This window comes from Protomyctophum parallelum (assembly GCF_964188405.1).
Source record: "Protomyctophum parallelum genome assembly, chromosome: 14".
In the NCBI taxonomy this organism is placed as follows: Eukaryota; Metazoa; Chordata; class Actinopteri; order Myctophiformes; family Myctophidae; genus Protomyctophum; species Protomyctophum parallelum.
In genome coordinates this window covers 11,412,678-11,432,125 of record NC_139709.1, presented here as the reverse complement: position 1 = coordinate 11,432,125, position 19,448 = coordinate 11,412,678, and the positions used below count along the sequence as shown (strand labels likewise).

Sequence of the window (19,448 nt, the reverse complement as noted above, 5' to 3'; positions counted from 1 at the left end):
TTATAGCCCATCGTTTTTTGTATTTTAGATTTTTTTTTATCCTCGTTTTTCATCATTTTTGACCATGGGCTATAGCCCATATCGTATGGCATACTATAGCACGCCTTTTTTCATCGTTTTTGAGGAATTGAAAAAAATTAAAAATTTCAAAAAGTTGGGTTATAGCCCATCGTTTTTTGAATTTTTGAAAAAAAGATTATCCTCGTTTTTCATCATTTTTGACCATGGGCTATAGCCCATATCGTATGGCATACTATAGCACGCCGTTTTTCATCATTTTTGAGGATTTGTAAAAAATTAAAGATTTCAAAAAGTTGGGTTATAACCCATCGTTTTTTGAATTTTAGATTTTTTTTTTATCCTCGTTTTTCATAATTTTTGACCATGGGCTATAGCCCATATCGTATGGCATACTATAGTACGCTGTTTTTCATCGTTTTTGAGGAATTGAAAAAAAATCAAAATTTCAAAAAGTTGGGTTATAGCCCATCGTTTTTTGAATTTTTGAATTTTTTTTTTATCCTCGTTTTTCATCATTTTTGACCATGGGCTATAGCCCATATCGTATGGCATACTATAGCACGCCGTTTTTCATCGTTTTTGAGGAATTGAAAAAAAAATCAAAATTTCAAAAAGTTGGGTTATAGCCCATCGTTTTTTGAATTTTTGAAAAAAAAAATTATCCTCGTTTTTCATCATTTTTGACCATGGGCTATAGCCCATATCGTATAGCATACTATAGCACGCCGTTTTTCATCATTTTTGAGGATTTGTAAAAAAACTCAAAATTTCAAAAAGTTGGGTTATAGCCCATCGTTTTTTGTATTTTAGATTTTTTTTATCCTTGTTTTTCTTCATTTTTGACCATGGGCTATAGCCCATATCGTATGGCATACTATAGCACACCGTTTTTCATCGTTTTTGAGGAATTGAAAAAAATTCAAAATTTCAAAAAGTTGGGTTATAGCCCATCGTTTTTTGAATTTTTGATTTTTTTTTAATCCTCGTTTTTCATCATTTTTGACCATGGGCTATAGCCCATATCGTATGGCATACTATAGCACGCCGTTTTTCATCGTTTTTGAGGAATTGAAAAAAATTCAAAATTTCAAAAAGTTGGGTTATAGCCCATCGTTTTTTTTATTTTAGAAAAAAAAATTATCCTCGTTTTTCATCATTTTTGACCATGGGCTATAGCCCATATCGTATGGCATACTATAGCACGCCGTTTTTCATCGTTTTTGAGGAATTGAAAAAAAATAAAAATTTCAAAAAGTTGGGTTATAGCCCATCGTTTTTTGAATTTTTGAATAATTTTTTTATCCTCGTTTTTCATCATTTTTGACCATGGGCTATAGCCCATATCGTATGGCATACTATAGCACACCGTTTTTCATCGTTTTTGAGGAATTGAAAAAAATTCAAAATTTCAAAAAGATGGGTTATAGCCCATCGTTTTTTGAATTTTTGAATAATTTTTTTATCCTTGTTTTTCATCATTTTTGACCATGGGCTATAGCCCATATCGTATGGCATACTATAGCACACCGTTTTTCATCGTTTTTGAGGAATTGAAAAAAATTCAAAATTTCAAAAAGTTGGGTTATAGCCCATCGTTTTTTGAATTTTTGATTTTTTTTTTATCCTCGTTTTTCATCATTTTTGACCATGGGCTATAGCCCATATCGTATGGCATACTATAGCACGCCGTTTTTCATCGTTTTTGAGGAATTGAAAAAAATTCAAAATTTCAAAAAGTTGGGTTATAGCCCATCGTTTTTTTCATTTTAGAAAAAAAAATTATCCTCGTTTTTCATCATTTTTGACCATGGGCTATAGCCCATATCGTATGGCATACTATAGCACGCAGTTTTTCATCGTTTTTGAGGAATTGAAAAAAATTCAAAATTTCAAAAAGATGGGTTATAGCCCATCGTTTTTTGAATTTTTGAATAATTTTTTTATCCTCGTTTTTCAACATTTTTGACCATGGGCTATAGCCCATATCGTATGGCATACTATAGCACGCCGTTTTTCATCGTTTTTGAGGAATTGAAAAAATTCAAAATTTCAAAAAGTTGGGTTATAGCCCATTGTTTTTTTTATTTTAGAAAAAAAGATTATCCTCGTTTTTCATCATTTTTGACCATGGGCTATAGCCCATATCGTATGGCATACTATAGCACGCCGTTTTTCATCGTTTTTGAGGAATTGAAAAAAATTCAAAATTTCAAAAAGATGGGTTATAGCCCATCGTTTTTTGAATTTTTGAATAATTTTTTTATCCTCGTTTTTCATCATTTTTGACCATGGGCTATAGCCCATATCGTATGGCATACTATAGCACACCGTTTTTCATCGTTTTTGAGGAATTGAAAAAAATTCAAAATTTCAAAAAGTTGGGTTATAGCCCATCGTTTTTTGAATTTTTGATTTTTTTTTTATCGTCGTTTTTCATCATTTTTGACCATGGGCTATAGCCCATATCGTATGGCATACTATAGCACGCCGTTTTTCATCGTTTTTGAGGAATTGAAAAAAATTCAAAATTTCAGAAAGTTGGGTTATAGCCCATCGTTTTTTGAATTATTATTTTTTTTTTTATCCTTGTTTTTCATCATTTTTGACCATGGGCTATAGCCCATATCGTATGGCATACTATAGCACGCCGTTTTTCATCATTTTTGAGGAATTGAAAAAAATTCAAAATTTCAAAAAGATGGGTTATAGCCCATCGTTTTTTGAATTTTTGAAAAAAATGTTATCCTCGTTTTTCATCATTTTTGAGTATGGGTTATAGCCCATATCGTACGGCATACTATAGCACACCGTTTTTCATCATTTTTGAGGATTTGAAAAAAATTCAAAAATTCAAAAAGTTGGGTTATAGCCCATCGTTTTTTGAATTTTTGATTTTTTTTTTATCCTTGTTTTTCATCATTTTTGACCATGGGCTATAGCCCATATCGTATGGCATACTATAGCACGCCGTTTTTCATCATTTTTGAGGAATTGAAAAAAATTCAAAATTTCAAAAAACATGGGTTATAGCCCATCGTTTTTTGAATTTTAGATTTTTTGAATATCCTCGTTTTTCATCATTTTTTAGTATGGGCTATAGCCCATATCGTACGGAATACTATAGCACGCCGTTTTTCATCATTTTTGAGGATTTGATTTTTTTTTCGAAATTTCAAAAAACATGGGTTATAGCCCATCGTTTTTTGAATTTTTGAATTTTTGATTTTTTTTTTATCCTCGTTTTTCATCATTTTTGAGTATGGGCTACAGCCCATATCGTACGGCATACTATAGCACGCCGTTTTTCATCGTTTTTGAGGAATTGAAAAAAATTCAAAATTTCAAAAAGATGGGTTATAGCCCATCGTTTTTTGAATTTTTGAATAATTTTTTTATCCTCGTTTTTCATCATTTTTGACCATGGGCTATAGCCCATATCGTATGGCATACTATAGCACGCAGTTTTTCATCGTTTTTGAGGAATTGAAAAAAAATCAAAATTTCAAAAAGATGGGTTATAGCCCATCGTTTTTTGAATTTTTGAATAATTTTTTTATCCTCGTTTTTCATCATTTTTGACCATGGGCTATAGCCCATATCGTATGGCATACTATAGCACACCGTTTTTCATCGTTTTTGAGGAATTGAAAAAAATTCAAAAAGATGGGTTATAGCCCATCGTTTTTTGAATTTTTGAATAATTTTTTTATCCTCGTTTTTCATCATTTTTGACCATGGGCTATAGCCCATATCATATGGCATACTATAGCACACCGTTTTTCATCGTTTTTGAGGAATTGAAAAAAATTCAAAATTTCAAAAAGTTGGGTTATAGCCCATCGTTTTTTGAATTTTTGAAAGAAATGTTATCCTCGTTTTTCATCATTTTTGAGTATGGGCTATAGCCATGGGCGGAGCTTGAGGGGGTTCAGGGGGTGCACTGCACCCCCTGGCAAAAAAAAACAACTTCTGACTGTAGTTTGTAATCATCTCTCTTATCATGATATGATGACTCGCTATATTGCTGTAGTGCATGTGTGTGAGCTGCTGTAATAACTCATTTTTAGGGGTTAGGGCATTGTAAAAACGCTAAAATAATAAAATAAGCGTGCGCGCGGGTGTCGTTGGCCAAGCAGTCGCACCCCCAGGCGTCAACTTCAAGCTCCGCCTATGGCTATAGCCCATATCATACGGCATACTATAGCACGCCGTTTTTCATCATTTTTGAGGATTTGAAAAAAAAAATCAAAATTTCAAAAAACATGGGTTATAGCCCATCGTTTTTTTAATTTTTTAATTTTTTTTTATCCTTGTTTTTCATCATTTTTGAGTATGGGCTATAGCCCATATCATACGGCATACTATAGCACGCAGTTTTTCAAAAATTCAAAAAACGATGGGCTATAACCCATCGTTTTTTTTTCATTCTTTTCAAATCCTCAAAAATGATGAAAAACGGCGTGCTACAGTATGCCGTACGATATGGGCTATTAGACCAGCGTCTAAAAATGGGATAAAAAACGTCTAAAAATAGACGTCTAAAACACGTCTAAAAATGTGTTTTAGACGTCTATTTTTAGACGTTTTTTAGACGTCTATTTTTAGACGTTTTTTAGACGTCTATTTTTTGACGTTTTTTATCCCATTTTTAGACGCACGTCTAATATCCGGCTATTGCTCAGTGGGATTGTCAAAAATGATGAAAAACGAGGATTAAAAATGATGAGCTATAACCCATCGTTTTTTTTTTTTTTTTTTTAATCCTCAAAAATGATGAAAAACGGCGTGGTATAGTATGCCGTACGATATGGGCTATTAGACGAGCGTCTAAAAATGGCATAAAAAAACGTCAAAAAAGTTACGTCTAAAAATAGACTATTAAAACGTCTATTTTTAGACGTTTTTTAGACGTCTATTTTTAGACGTTTTTTTTTTTAACTCAAACTATAAAACATTTCAAAGTAAAAAGTTCCAGCATGTGTCTCCAGTAAGCTGAATAATAAAAAGTGTGAATGGAGTTTCTAGGTGAAAGTGATTTTTGACGTGCCAATGTCTGCCATTGAGCCCCATTGTAAATTTGAAAGCACTATATTTCTAAAACTATGAAGTATTTCAAAGATTCCTTTTCAGGCAAACATGTCCACCGTAAGATGAACCTAAGTAGGCCAGAATGGGGTTGCTAGGTGTAAGTATGTAGGATTAGTAGCATGCCAAAGTTTGTGCTATTGCCATAGAGAATGCATTGGGCGTTTAAGTTAAATAACTCAGAAACTATAAAACATTTCAAAGTAAAAAGTTCCAGCATGTGTCTCCACACAGTAAGCTGAATAATAAATGTGTGAATGGAGTTTCTAGGTGAAAGTGATTTTTGACGTGCCAATGTCTGCCATTGAGCCCCATTGTAAATTTGAAAGCACTATATTTCTAAAACTATGAAACATTTCAAAGATTCCTTTTCAGTCTCGATTGATTTGCGTCTTTTTTTTCAAATCCTCAAAAATGAAAAACGACATGCTATAGTATGCCATCCGAGACCATGGGCAATAGCCTTTCACTTTTCCTTTTTTTCACCTTTTTCAAATTCTCCGAAATAGTGAAAGAATGCCTTTCGGGCTTGGTCCCTTAATAAATAGACTTGGTAACCTAACTGTAGGGAGTACAAACACAGTAAAGACCCCAGGAAGAGTAGCTGCTGTGACTCACAGTAAGCTAATGGGAATCTAATAAATACAACAAAAAATAACCTTGGGGTTATCATCTATGAAAAGGCAACAAAATGAGCGTACAATAAACCATGTAAATACAACAAATTGAGCAGGGCACCACAGGGAGTTGAACCCCGTTCTGGTAAAACAGGAAGTACCACACCAGTGCCTCAGTTTGTTTTGTTGTAAGTTACAGATAACAGCAATTTATTTCAACAGTAAAGTCATTTCACAATTTACATTGTAGGCAATAATAATGGTATATAAAAGAAAAATAAAGCACAAAGTTAACTTTTTCAAATTATTTGGGACACTGGGGAGGCACTGGGGGACGCTGGTGAGACACTGGGGTGGCACTGGGGAGGCACTTGGGGGGGCACTGGGGGGGACACTGGGGGCACGGGGGAGGCACTGGGCGGACAGTGGGACGGAAATTACTCCGAGACCATGGGCTATATATAGTCCATGGTCAAGGAGTGATTTTCGTCTTTTTTTTTAATCATCAAAAATGATGAAAAACTGCTTGCTATACTATGCCGTCCGAGACCATGTGCTATAAACCATGGTCAAAAATGAAAAACGAGGATTTGAAACGAAGACGAAAATCACTCTTTTTTTTTTTTTTCAAATCTTCAAAAATTATGAAAACTGCATGCTATATTATGCCGTCCGAGACCATGGGCTATAGTCCATGGTCAAAACGTGGTGGAACGAAGTCAAGAATGATAAATGGCATGCTATAGTAGAGTGATTTGTCAAAAACAATGAAAATCTCCATGCTGTAGGCCGTCTGAGACAATGGGCTATCATACTATAATTAACCGAATGTGTGTGTGTCTGTGTCTGTCAGAAACAGTGCCGTAACTCCTTACTGCCTGCACCAATCGCTCCCTTTTCACACAGGGATTGACCATATGCATATGGAGGGCGTAACGAAGCCCTTTTTTCGATTTGACACATTAATGATTATTAATTAATTTATTAGTCAATTACAAACACACCCGGGCGCAGTACCCTTCACGGCCACAAGGGGGGGGGGGGGGGCAAATATCTCACAACGGGTAAGGACTAGTAAAAGAAAAACGAGGATTTGGAAATAGACGAAAATCACTCAGACCATAGGCTACAGTCCATGGTCTAAGTGATTTTCGTATTTTCTTTTAAAATCAAAAATGGCGTGCTATAGTTGAGACCATGGTCTTCCACTCTGCAGTTCCGTGGATCTCTATTATGGATGGAGGCCGAAACAATTATTTGCATTGTAATCCCCATAGGGAGATTTTAGATTGCGTCATATAAGAACTGTGTTTGAAAAATAAACATGTCATCCCAGCCACTTCACGCATATGGCTATGAAGAATCAACTGACTGAGAGAAAACGCTAATGTTACTGCTAATGAATTAGTTACATTTTCGCTAGAAGCAGACTGTATCATAATGAGTGACTGACTGTTGCAAACGATACAGAGACACCTCCCTGACAATAACGCAGAGACAGTGTGTCTATTTTTGGACCACAACGCTTATAGTAGACGATATTAAGATCACCCCATGTTTATTCTCCATAGAGAAATTACTTCCGCGAACCAGGGGAATCGAAGGGATGAGCGAGTTACGTCAGGACTTCGGTGCTCTATAGCTGCAGCGGCTGAATCGAAGGGATGAGCGAGTTACGTCAGGACTTCGATGCTCTATAGCTGCAGCGAGCGGACCGCTGGGACGCGACGGGTGGTTGCGTGTTTCGTCATCGTTTGCCGTGGAAGTATGGTGGAACGGGTGAAAAGTTTGACAATGCATAGACATCTGTCCATAATGCATCGTATGAAACCCAAATGCGATACCTTTGCATGTCCGCACCGAGTCGAAACAACACAGCAGTCAGCTGCTGCAACGGAACAATCCTGCACATTAAGACGTTGCCATAAGTTAATACAATTCGTTTGGGACAATAATACGTTTGGGAAGCTCAAATCTCCCTGCCATAGTTATACTGCATCTCCCGCAGATCGATTGAATAGTCTCACATAATACGTGACGTATTCAATGTGCAACTTCTCAGTCTATCGTTGCCGAAAAGGCAGAGCTACAAGCTCACAACGCGGTGCAAACAGATGCGGTGTGAGCTTGTATAGATTGGCTATTTTTGGTGCGTGACACCGCCGCACGGCGCACGATGATGTATACATTACGCTTTTAAAGTGACAGTACACAATGAACAGTTCCCTCAGTCTGTTAGAAAGGTACTAAGGCCCTAGTAAAATGTAGTGCAAAGCGATGTCTTGGTTGGTTAAACTAAAGAGAAGATAAAAAATATATGCATAATTATTCTGTTTGTGTCTGAGAGTGTGTGTATGTGTGTGACTGTGTACACCTTAGAACTGTTTATTGGCATACATACAACCTCTCACAACTGGCCAATACAAATAAGGTTCTATTCAGAATGAATCGTCTCCCGTCTTTCCACAAAATAGCAAATGCTTTATAAGGACCCGGCTTGATAAGCCTGCTCCACCATCAATAAAAATTAACGAGCTCCATCCCTACCTCTAATATGGACCCCTTGTTTTCACCAGAAACGGCCCCTTCAATGGAGATAGAGGCCCTGAATGCAGGGCTTTCAATGCAAGTGGATGCGCGCGCATCCTGCCACACTAATAGCCAGCGCAACACCCCATCCTTTGTCCGCCTTCTCCTACCGTTTGAACACATCTCACCATGCACAACACCAACTTCCATGCAACTGTCATATTTACAGTACAATACCCATTTATATGAAAGAACACATTCTTGTGCAAGACCAGCCTACGTCAAAATCGTCATCACTTTGCTGAGTTACGCCAACTCCGTTCACTTCATGGGGCCAGTCCAATGGCGCATTGTAGTCTACGGCCTTCACAGTGACACACGCGTTACATGAACCACGTGACCGGTGATTTCCAACCCCTCAATGTCCAATCTCGCTGCCTCTGCTCCACACCAGCTCATCCTAACTCAGCCCCCTCCCCCTCTGGCTGCTGTGCTGGACAGGCGAACACACACACGGCATTATTTATTTCCCAGTCCCACCACGGATTCAAAGTAACCAGTAATGCGAGTGTGTGTGTCACATAAATAATCGGTTCCGTCCATCCAACGTGTCCACACGTCTAGAGAATCCAACCGCCGGGTTGCAATGACGTGTGTACACGTCCTAGCACACCTTTAATGATTACTAAGCGCTTCATTTCTGATTTCTCATCCGCCTCTTGTTCAAAATATGAATGCTTTGGACTATTTAGAGATATAGAAACGAGAGCAAGGTAAGCTAGCAAAACTTGTTCAGGGACTTCCGGCAACCCAGAGCTCCTATTTTGAAGGAATCCCGGGAATGATTGTGTTAAGATAAAGATAGCAGTTATACATTTAAAACATAACTACAGTATTACAGTGTCATTTTTTCGTGACCTTTTAAAAAAAGGTTTATTAAAAAGGTCTAAAGTTCATGTGTAGAAATGTTTGGGCATTTTGATCAAATATCCCAGGAGGAGAGAGATAAAATTCAAAATGGCAGGAGATCTAAACGTCAAAAGTCAGAACACGAAAGTGAGGCAAGAGGTATCAAAGTTTTATTGCTCACGGTCAATGAGCTATGCCAGTTTAAAGTTAGCATTTTTAGTTGAGTGCTATAGCGCCACCCATTGGCCAATGGTTTTGGGCTTCGCGTCCTCACCGTTTGGCATTGCCTCAGGTTGAAATCAGGGCCAATTGTCATTTTCAAATAATTGGAAACTGATCGGGAGCCAAAAACGGTAGGTCTACCATATTGCCAAGTTTCGCAAAAAAGCCGATTTGAGGAAGGAGAAGAGAAAATTAAGGGACCAAGAGTCCCTTCGGGCTTCCCTAAATAGACTTGTAACCCAACTGTAGGGAGTACAAACACATTAAAGAGACTAGGGGTTATGAAAAGGCAACACAATGAACCATGTAAATACAACAAATTGAGGGCACCGCAGGGAGTTGAACCCCATTCTGGTAAACCAGTAGTACCACACCAGTGCCTTAATTTTTTTGTTATAATTTACAGGTCCAAAAGGCTAAGTGATCGCCATGATAATGTCTTTATAGAATTGAAACCGGAAGACCCGCTCTACAAAAAAAACGTAAGGAAAACTCCTCAGACATAAACTGAGAATATTTATTTTTCTCATGCCCATAGTGCTGCAAAGTGCTAAAAGTGAAAAGTGCAGAAGAAAACGTTTGGGTCATAGGCCCATCGTCAATGCCTCGCTTACTGACCAGCATGAATGATGAAGTTTTAGCTGCAAATGGCAGCATAAATAAATCACATCAATACACCACATAATGTGATGTAATGAAGCTTCACTCGCACATTATAAAAGACATACATCACATCAATCCACATCACATACCTAACCCTAACCTACCCCTATGTTCATCATGTGATGTGGGGATGACGTGATGAAGCCTTACTCACAAATGTGAAATGATACGAGACATAAACACACATCACATACCGGGCCTGTGTTCATAGGTGATGTGGGCTTACTTGATGAAGCTTTACTCACAAATTAGATCTGATAATATAGCACCAACAATAGTCTTATGACCTAGATGTTTGCTGCTGCACTTTTCACGTTAAGCACTTAGCGCGCTTTATGAACATGAACCAAATAGATGTTCTTGGTCTCCGCCAAAGCAGTTGGTCTTAGGTTTTCGTGGTGAGTGCATTTTCTTCCAGCCAGTTGTCTAATGTTTCCTACATTTTTATTTCTGTGAATGTTTATTTTAAAATTGACATTATATAAAAAGTGTTTTCAGAAGAATTGTCGAGCTTCATCTTTACACTGAAATGTTTACATTACCCTGAATGAGAGAGACGATCGACATAAATTTTACGAGGTGCAAATTATGCAATGGCAGCAGCATTCTTTGCACCACAGTATTTGTCAGCAATACTATGAACATTAGTATACAACACAATGGAAGACATTAGAACACAACATACAACAGCAATAAACAAAATTAGTATGGCATGAACAATGCCGACCGACGTGAATGACGAGATATCCGCAATTGCTGTGAAATAATCACATAAATGCACATCACATACCGGCCTGTGTTCATATCTGATGTGAACTGACGTGATGACGCTTTACCGGCAAATGACGCAACACGAATGACGTGAAACGATACAGCCCCAATCAAATGAGAAACTGTATGCGAGACACGACCCAAATCACGCACCACATACACTAGTGAAGAACTAGTGTGATAGAAAAGAAAGAAATTACTTATTTAAAAAAAAAAAGCAAAATGCGATTAAAAACTCTGAGACCACAAAAACAAATAACTTTATTAAAGCAAAGAATAGAAGAGAAGATGAAAGGTCGGGTAGAAACCATGAATGTCCAAAACAGTTACTTTTCTGGACCAAAAAAAAAGAAAAATAACCCGTGATCAGATGATTTTATTTATTATGAATATAATAATCTGTGTTCCAATGTAATTATTTAGTCACAAGTTCTTGTTTATACTTCACGGTTCGATATATTAAATAAAAACAAAATAATGGAAGATCTTTGCATCGTGAGCTTGTAGATCAGCCATTTGCTACTTTAGTGTGTGACACTGTAGCATGACCAAATAAGGAAATTAATTTACCAAGTAAGGAAAATAATTTACCATAAGGTTGAACTATGGATATACAAGGTTTCTGCCCGACAGCCAAAGATAATAAACTATGCTCACTTACCTTCAATATCAGCACTAAACAAAACACTAACCAAGGAAGAAAATCTGCCATTATTTTCTTCCTGTTAGTTTGCACAGACCTACAGCATAGAAGGCTGTAACAGTGTTAAGCAGGCTACATGCTACCATTATGATACAGACATAAATCACATACCGCCACATCACATTTGTATAAACAAAGGCCACTAGTGAAGAACTAGGGCAATAGATAGGCAAGGAGAAAGAAATAAGAAACTTTAAAACTTTATTAAAAGAGAAAGGAAACTCAAATAACTCGACACAGAAAACAAACGGTACAGACACCAGAACAGAACATACATATGTGATGTGACGTGACAAAGCTTTTCCGGTAAATTATGTTAAAGGATAAATAAATCACATTCCTCCACATTTCCCATAGTGGCATGTGATGTGGACTGGGTTTGGCATTATACACACAAATGGTGTGAAAGGATACATGGCGTGAATGACAACCTACGGTATGGTAGCATGTAGCCCACTTACACAAGCAGCAGGAATCAAAAGATTCATTACTAACCTTGCTTCACTGCTAACAGCACCCAGCAGTGGCAACAGCATAGAGTTTGTACCTTTAATACCCACGTCTTCCGGTCAGCTTCACGTTCTGAAATGACAGGGGGAGAAAGGAAACATTTAGTTGTCGGCCTACAGGATGACACTTGGAAGTCCTAACAGTTACTGACAGGGCTGTGTCACCATTATTTCACTTTAATATTGTCACACAAATTGTGATTAAAGCTGCTATAAGCAACAATGTCAACATTTTAATGACTTTTGTATTCATACAGCAAGCAATGAGTAAAACGCTCCCAAAAACGATTTAGTCTCTGTGACACATCTAGGGGCCACAAGCTTTGTCATTGGTCGGGGGGAAAAAAAAAATCCTGGTCGAAATGACTAACCAATCAGGAAATGGGGGGAAACAAATCTTCAATGATTGGTCGATTTTCCTGTCTAAGTATCAGAGTTTAGAATATAATTAGTCATATCTGCCTCGTGCAACTTTTTTTTTAATAAAGCCATAAAGAAATTGTATTCATAATGTTAAACACAATAAAAATTGTTAATCGCAAGCATATGTATGACAATGAATGGTCAACCTAAAAATGATAATGGTGACACAGCCCTAGTTTCCAATCCAGCCACATGTAATCCAGGTACATACCGTGTGGGGCCTTCCGTCGCTCGGTTGAAGATAGCCGGTATTAATAGAGCCACGTAGGTTGTACGCCATCTCAGGAAGAGCGTTCGTTGGCACCGGCTGGGGCCAGCTGGTTTCAGCTCAGCCGAGTAGACACTCCATTACCAATACCAGCCATCTCCTGATGACCCCATCCAAGGTCACATGATTAACCTGTAAGACACACATAAACCAACATTACTCTTTTTTCCCCCAGATTTTATACATAATAAAAACAATCTTCGAAAATCTACATTATACAACTTGAGTAAAAGGTATTGGCATCAAAATGTACTTCAATGACCAAAAGTATGCAGAATGTCCCATTTGAAATGTAAAAAAATATATATAGCAGATCTACAAGATCACATTTAGATTCTCGTAGAGAATCTAAATGTTTGGGCTAGTTTAAGACCACTATGAAGTCTATGATATAATGAGACACTGTCTGACTGGAACAGTTTGTAGATTGAAGAAACGAGGTTCCTTCACAAGGTTATAAAACATAATTCCACATTGTCCATTTTCAGCGTCTTTCATTTTAGTTCCCCGAAAATGCAATAAGTTTAAATTAGGCAGTTAATAATTACCTGCTGCAGCGTGTAGAGAGTTGACGTTCCATCCAAACAAACAGGTGCTCAAAACGGAGACGTGCAGGTTAGATCAAATGTACAAACAGTAAAAAGATGCTCCTGGAGAGATCAATCTGGATATTAAAGACATCAATTGAAAAAAAAAAAAGACAGATCCGGACAAGATATTTAAAAGAGGAGCAGAAGAATCTTTAAAATTTAAAAACCAAACAGACGCCGCCGCCCGCCTTATCTCTCAACACAGGAAGTGAATGTGATGTCACTCTTATGCTGATCGTCCCTGATCACGTGATTGCAGGTTGCCATGTTTGGTACCTGGTGGGTACCAAACAGGCAAAAAGTTTAGGCCAAAAATAAATCTTAAATTATCTTAAAGATTTAATTTCATGGCCCTGGTATACACTCACCATGCAAGAAAAACCTCATACTATAGTGTGTCGTTTTTGCATGATTTTCGACGATTACAAAAAATGCAAATCACGATAAACAACATATTATAGTAGCCTGGTGTCGTTTTTCATGATTTCCATCATAAAAAAAAATAAAAAAAACCCGAGTTGGACTTCGTCGTACGACAGTGGGGCACGCCAAAAATAGCCGATCTATAAGCTCACAACCCGTCGCCGACGGGACGCGTTGTGAGCTTGTAGATCGGCTATTTTCCATAGAGTATTAAAATATTTCGGCATGAATTACTACCATAGCCACTTCCTGGTCACGTGGTTCACCAGAAACCAGCAATGTTAATTACAGAAAGGATGGATTCACATATATAATTATTAATTATATATTATTAGAGCGGCTGTTAATATAAAATAATTATCTGTTGAAGCGTTTAGTTTAGTTTGTGATCCATTTTCCCCAACATTTTTTTACAACAAAGAAGCGTTTGCAGCACCCCCTGGTGGAGAATAATCGTACAGTCCCACTCTGATAATCATTGATTGATCATTTATTAACAAATTATTTTTTTGCAAATAGTACAGAGTTTATTATGATAATATACAATGATGCTAACAACTAACAAGGATAACACTAATGACCTGCAGGACTTAATTGTTTCATGGCCATTGTGGTCATGTGTATTCAATTCATTCAAGACAATTATTAAAGACATACAATAATTATATAGTAATTTAATGTCTGGTGTTTTAAAACAGTGGTTCCCAAACTTGTTCATGTCAAGGACTCCCAAATTGACACTAATTAGCCTGCGGACCCCCCATTTGAAAAGATATGCCAGGGATCCCCATATGAGAAGATTTTTACGTCTGTAGCACTGCTTATCAATTTAATTTAAATGACCCACAGTTTGACATGCATTAACCCACGGACCCCCATTTAATGGCATTTCTATCTCTGGGACCCCCAATTTATATTGTAAAATCAATGTGAATTTAGACCCATGAGGGTCCAATTGGTTCCAAACTATCATTTAGCTGGGGACCCCCTGGAACTCCCTCAAGGACCCCTGGGGGTTCCCGATTTTATTCTAGCTCCAATCTGAACCTCTCCTTTATATAGCTATACGACATGAGGCCCCACAGCGTCATGTGCCGGCAGATGAAACACTGGAAGATATTGGCGAATATTGTTGATTCTTACTCCTCCCACACATCATATCCAAAAAGTATGGGACTTGAACCTGAGAAATATCTGTAGTAGAAGCAACTGATCATAAGCACACCACACCATTGCACCAAGGCCCGCATGCCATTGGCCCTCATCTGGTGTCTTCTAATGCTTTTGAGTTTTAAACTTGTGTAACCGGTGAACACTGTTACACTTGTTCAAAAGTACTCATTGAACCATTGGAGGACAGGGATTTGAACATGGAACATGTGTTCTTAATTAGACCGTTACACTAATCATTCAGTCACTTCCAACAGAGGTCTCTTTTTAGTAAGCTTGAAGCATTCTTTTGTTATTCTTCGGTCAGTAAAGTTAAGGATCAATTAGTTTACGTTCCAATTACAAGCTTCTGTAGTTACTTTTGATTTCAGCCTTTAATTTCAACTGTACTGTCTAGATGCTTATTCCCAATTTCCTGCAACAGTGGTTCTCAAATATTTACATTGCAATGACACTCAATTTAAATGTATAATGTATTTGGCCATGGATCCTCATTTGAAAGGATTTTGTGCCAGACACCACCACAAGATAAGATTTGTAGAAAGTTTATTTTCTTTTTCCAAGCTAATTTTTTAATTGTTTAAACTGTTCCTCATTTTGCGGTGGGGCCCTTGACACCTCCTCCAGGACCCCTGGGGGTGTCCCCGGACACACTTTGAGAACCACTGTCATACAATATTCTCATAAGAATACAGCCTGTCATGTTTCAAAACAGAATGAAATTACCAAACATCTACATGTCGGTTCAGTTGTTCGTTTTTATTTTCAGATTTTGGACACATTACATAAATAGTGGAATACATTTCATTACGACAACAGGCTTGTCCAAGTGTCCGAAAAAAAGTGCTAGGGAGAAGGTGCACTTCGTTCTGTGGAACAGGTAAACATATTTAAAGGCAAAAACCCCAAGATGTCCTGCTTGTCTCCAATGGTGGAGATATTTCAGTCAATTTGAATTTTAAATACATGTAAAAAAAAAGAAAAAGAAAGGGTACTCTTTGATGATGCAGACAACAGCAAGATATACATAGCCTGCCCTACATACATACTCAGTGACACCATTTAAGATGTCCAAGTAAGCATCCAAGTGAAAATACCTTCATACATTAATTACTGGTCCAGTTTGGGCACTGCAGATTGAGATTGGTGAAGGCGGTAACGGCTGCCTTCATACTCTCCTTCGTTTGACCTCTTCATCCTCTGGCGGACTTTCAGCTGCTTCAGACGGTTTTTGTCCACCTGTCTCTTGGCCAGGAGGAAGCCGATGATTCCCGAAGGTAGACCTATCATCCTGTTAGAAATAAATATGGAGTGAGTAGACATTTTGTGTAACGAGGTAAGGAACTGGTAATAATTTAAAACCCATTCCGTGCTTTATAGTCTAAATAACATGTCAGGCTGACTGCCGGTGTTTACAGTTACCTTTTTTTTTTTTTTTTTTTTTGCGGCTTACGCCTTTTATTGATTTTTTGAAGGGACAGACAGTAGGCTGACAGGAAACGGGAGAGAGATGGGGGGATGACATGCAGTAAAGGCCGTGTCGGGTCCGGGAGTCGAACCCGCGGCACACTGCGACTGGATTACCAGTCCGGTGCCCAGACCGTTACGCTACGGCCTGGGCCGTTTACAGTTACCTTTGAAGCGTCAAAGTGTCGTAATTCTACCTCCTAATGATGAAAATCAGCTTGAAAATAGTCCCATGATTTGTTATTGAGCCGACACATAATCCACTTCCGCGATCCGAATTACAGACAAAGAGCAAAGCGGGCTAAAATCGTCCATACAGCCCCGTTCACTTTAAAATGAGCCATTACGACGGCATCAAGGCCTGCCAAAATACAATTTAGTCGACAAAAATAACTGCAGATTTAGTCGACTAAAATCTTATGACATTTAGTCAACTAAAACTAGACTAACACTAAAACATTCCAGGTGACTAAGATATGACTGAAACTAAATTAAGTTTCATTCCAATGACTATGACTAAACTAAAATAGAAATTTTCTGCCAAAAACAACACTGCCAATTATTTTGTACTTATATACTTCAAGTACATTTTGAATACTGAACTTGTCCTTGTAACTATTTATACAATAGTGTTGATACTTTTACTTAACCCATTAAGACCAGGAAAGCATCAACGTCACTTTATATTTTAACCACATTTTAGTTTTAACCATTATTATTTTATAATTTAACTATTGGAAAAATAGCAGATATACAATCTGCTATTTTAGAAACTTCATGAAAATGCAATAGTCTTTAACTCAAATCTTTGCTTCTGGGTGGTCCCTGGAACCAAATATCTTTGAGATGGGGGACGGCAGCCAAAATGCATCAATTTTCAGGGGTCTTTGACATGAAAAGGTTTGACAACCACTGACACAGAAACATGTTTTCAGAAAACTATTATGATTTAGAAGACATTTTGTAGAATCGGGTCATGGTAAGGTCTAACTCGGCCCATAGCCCATAGGCTTTTCTTAAAGTATTTATTTAAAGACGGTTAAGCCGCGGACAAAGCCAACTCGGATCGTGACAAATCATGACAATGAACACAATATTTTGGGCCGATCAAATCATTAGAAAGAAGAAAATAAAGGCAGGAGACAACACTATTTGTTTTGTTTTTCTTCTTATAAATTATTTGATCGGCCCAAAACATTGTGTTCATTGTCATGATTTGTCACGATCCGAGTTGGCTTTGTCATTACGGCTTTGCGTAACCGTCTTTAAATAAATACTTTAAGAAAAGCCTATGGGCAAAATGCATTGCGATTCATTTCCTGGGCCACTCGTTGTTCTGAAAGGGGGAGGGACTGCGACGCTCTATAGGAGTGATTGCACCACTCAAAAAAACACTGTTCCATGATCACTGCTCACCAGGCATAGCCAATCTTTATCATGGGGTTCTTTCCCTTTCGCTGGGGGATGTACTCGGGACCCTCGTCGTACTCTTCTTCTTCCTCTTTTGCCTTTCCGATGTCATTCTGTGTGCCGGCTGTCTTCTGTGGTTCTATCCGAGTCTGTTGCTCCGTCTTGGTGGTACCAGCAGCGCTGGACAGCGTAGGTCCAGATGACAGGTGGAGTGGGCGACAATGGTCAGCCGTTAGGAGACGCAAACACAGAGGCGACGCTGTGCGCAGCCGACACACTGGCACAGTCCACAATGATCCACCCGACACAAGGTGGCGCACACCTGCAATTGAATGACACACAAGATTGATTGATTGATTGAAAGTATTTATTAACAGATTGGAGAATTACAGTGCATTTCTAGAACTCAATACAAGACTGTTAACTGTGGACGACAACCATAAAGCATTGCACTTGTTTACATTACAATCCACCATGTTCAATTCCTCATAACATTTAGAGTACAATTACAAATATACACACATATATATATATATATATATATTCTATATAGCCAAATACAGGAAATCATAGTAGAGGAGGTAAAAAGGGGAAAAAATACATAGGCCTATAGTGAGGAGGAAAAGGGGTGGGTGGGGGATTCAGATTTTACGGGGGTCAGTTTCGAATTGCAGGCAGGTGCACAGTTTTTGAAGGAGTCAAGGGATTTGCATGTCTTAATGACCGTTGGTAGGGCGTTCCACATTTTTGTGGTATAGGAGCGAAATTAATTTAGTCCCTTGCTAGATATGTCTATGGGGGTGACCGTCTCTTGCCTGAATGATTCTGATGCTTTGATGAATTGAACAATGTGGACCCTGTTGTAAACAAGTGTAATGCTTAATTGGGTCGTCCACTCACAGTTGACAGTCTTTGTATTGAGTTTGTGCTTAAAATGTACTGTAAATTCTACAAACTGTTAATAAATATTTCAATCAATCAATCAAATGCGACGACATTAATTCACGAGGAACAACAACGGTCAACGGAAAGATATATTTCCATGACCATTCTAGCCTCTTTCTTTCACATAATTAAATGTCAAGTCAACACTTATTATATATAATCCCCCAATTTCCCCAAACCAACTGTGCTTAAAATTAGTCAATTGATTTGTAGCCTTTAGAGAGAAAAAAAAAACATCTACATACATCTCATCACAAGTACATCTTAGAATTCCTCAGATCTTTCTATTTTGAAAGTACTACTAAATGTTTGACAAAGTAATTTGACAGTGACAAGTTTACCTTTCACCAACACCGCTAGTCTCGCACAGGGCGCCGCCATCTTGGATTGTTGTTGACTTCTTCGGGGCCGGCGAGCATGCGCAGATAGAGGACTTGTCCCTGACGGATTAAGACATCTGCGCCACCTACTGGGCAGAGTTGGGAAACACAGTGGTCGGTTTTGACGCCTCCCAAAAGGTTTGTGTAATCAATATCTAGATCAATATATACTGTAATTATTGTATTATTATGAAACACCACTCAAAGGAAAGGTGACTGGACTGAGTGGACTCTCTCCTGGTGGGAGCTGGTCGATGATCTTGAAGGTTCTAGTCCTGGATCGTGGTAGATTCTGGGTTCAACGCTTTCACATTAAATACCGAGTTTACGCTGATTGTATCTG

The 19,448-nt window shown here is 38.0% G+C and overlaps 2 protein-coding genes across 2 annotated transcripts in view; both read right to left on the bottom strand.

The window, feature by feature from the left end:
• LOC310870597 (C-X-C chemokine receptor type 4-like) overlaps positions 1-19,448 on the bottom strand; it is a 277,312-nt gene that overhangs the window by 227,719 nt on the left and 30,145 nt on the right. The window lies entirely within an intron of this gene.
• Positions 15,648-19,133, bottom strand: LOC310870599 (uncharacterized protein). The gene is made up of 3 exons (XM_083781851.1): positions 19,067-19,133; positions 17,787-18,102; positions 15,648-16,194 (listed from the first exon to the last, which is right to left on the bottom strand). The coding sequence occupies exons 1-3, from the start codon at positions 19,104-19,106 to the stop codon at positions 16,014-16,016; spliced, it is 537 nt and encodes a 178-aa protein (XP_083637977.1). The 5' UTR covers positions 19,107-19,133; the 3' UTR covers positions 15,648-16,013.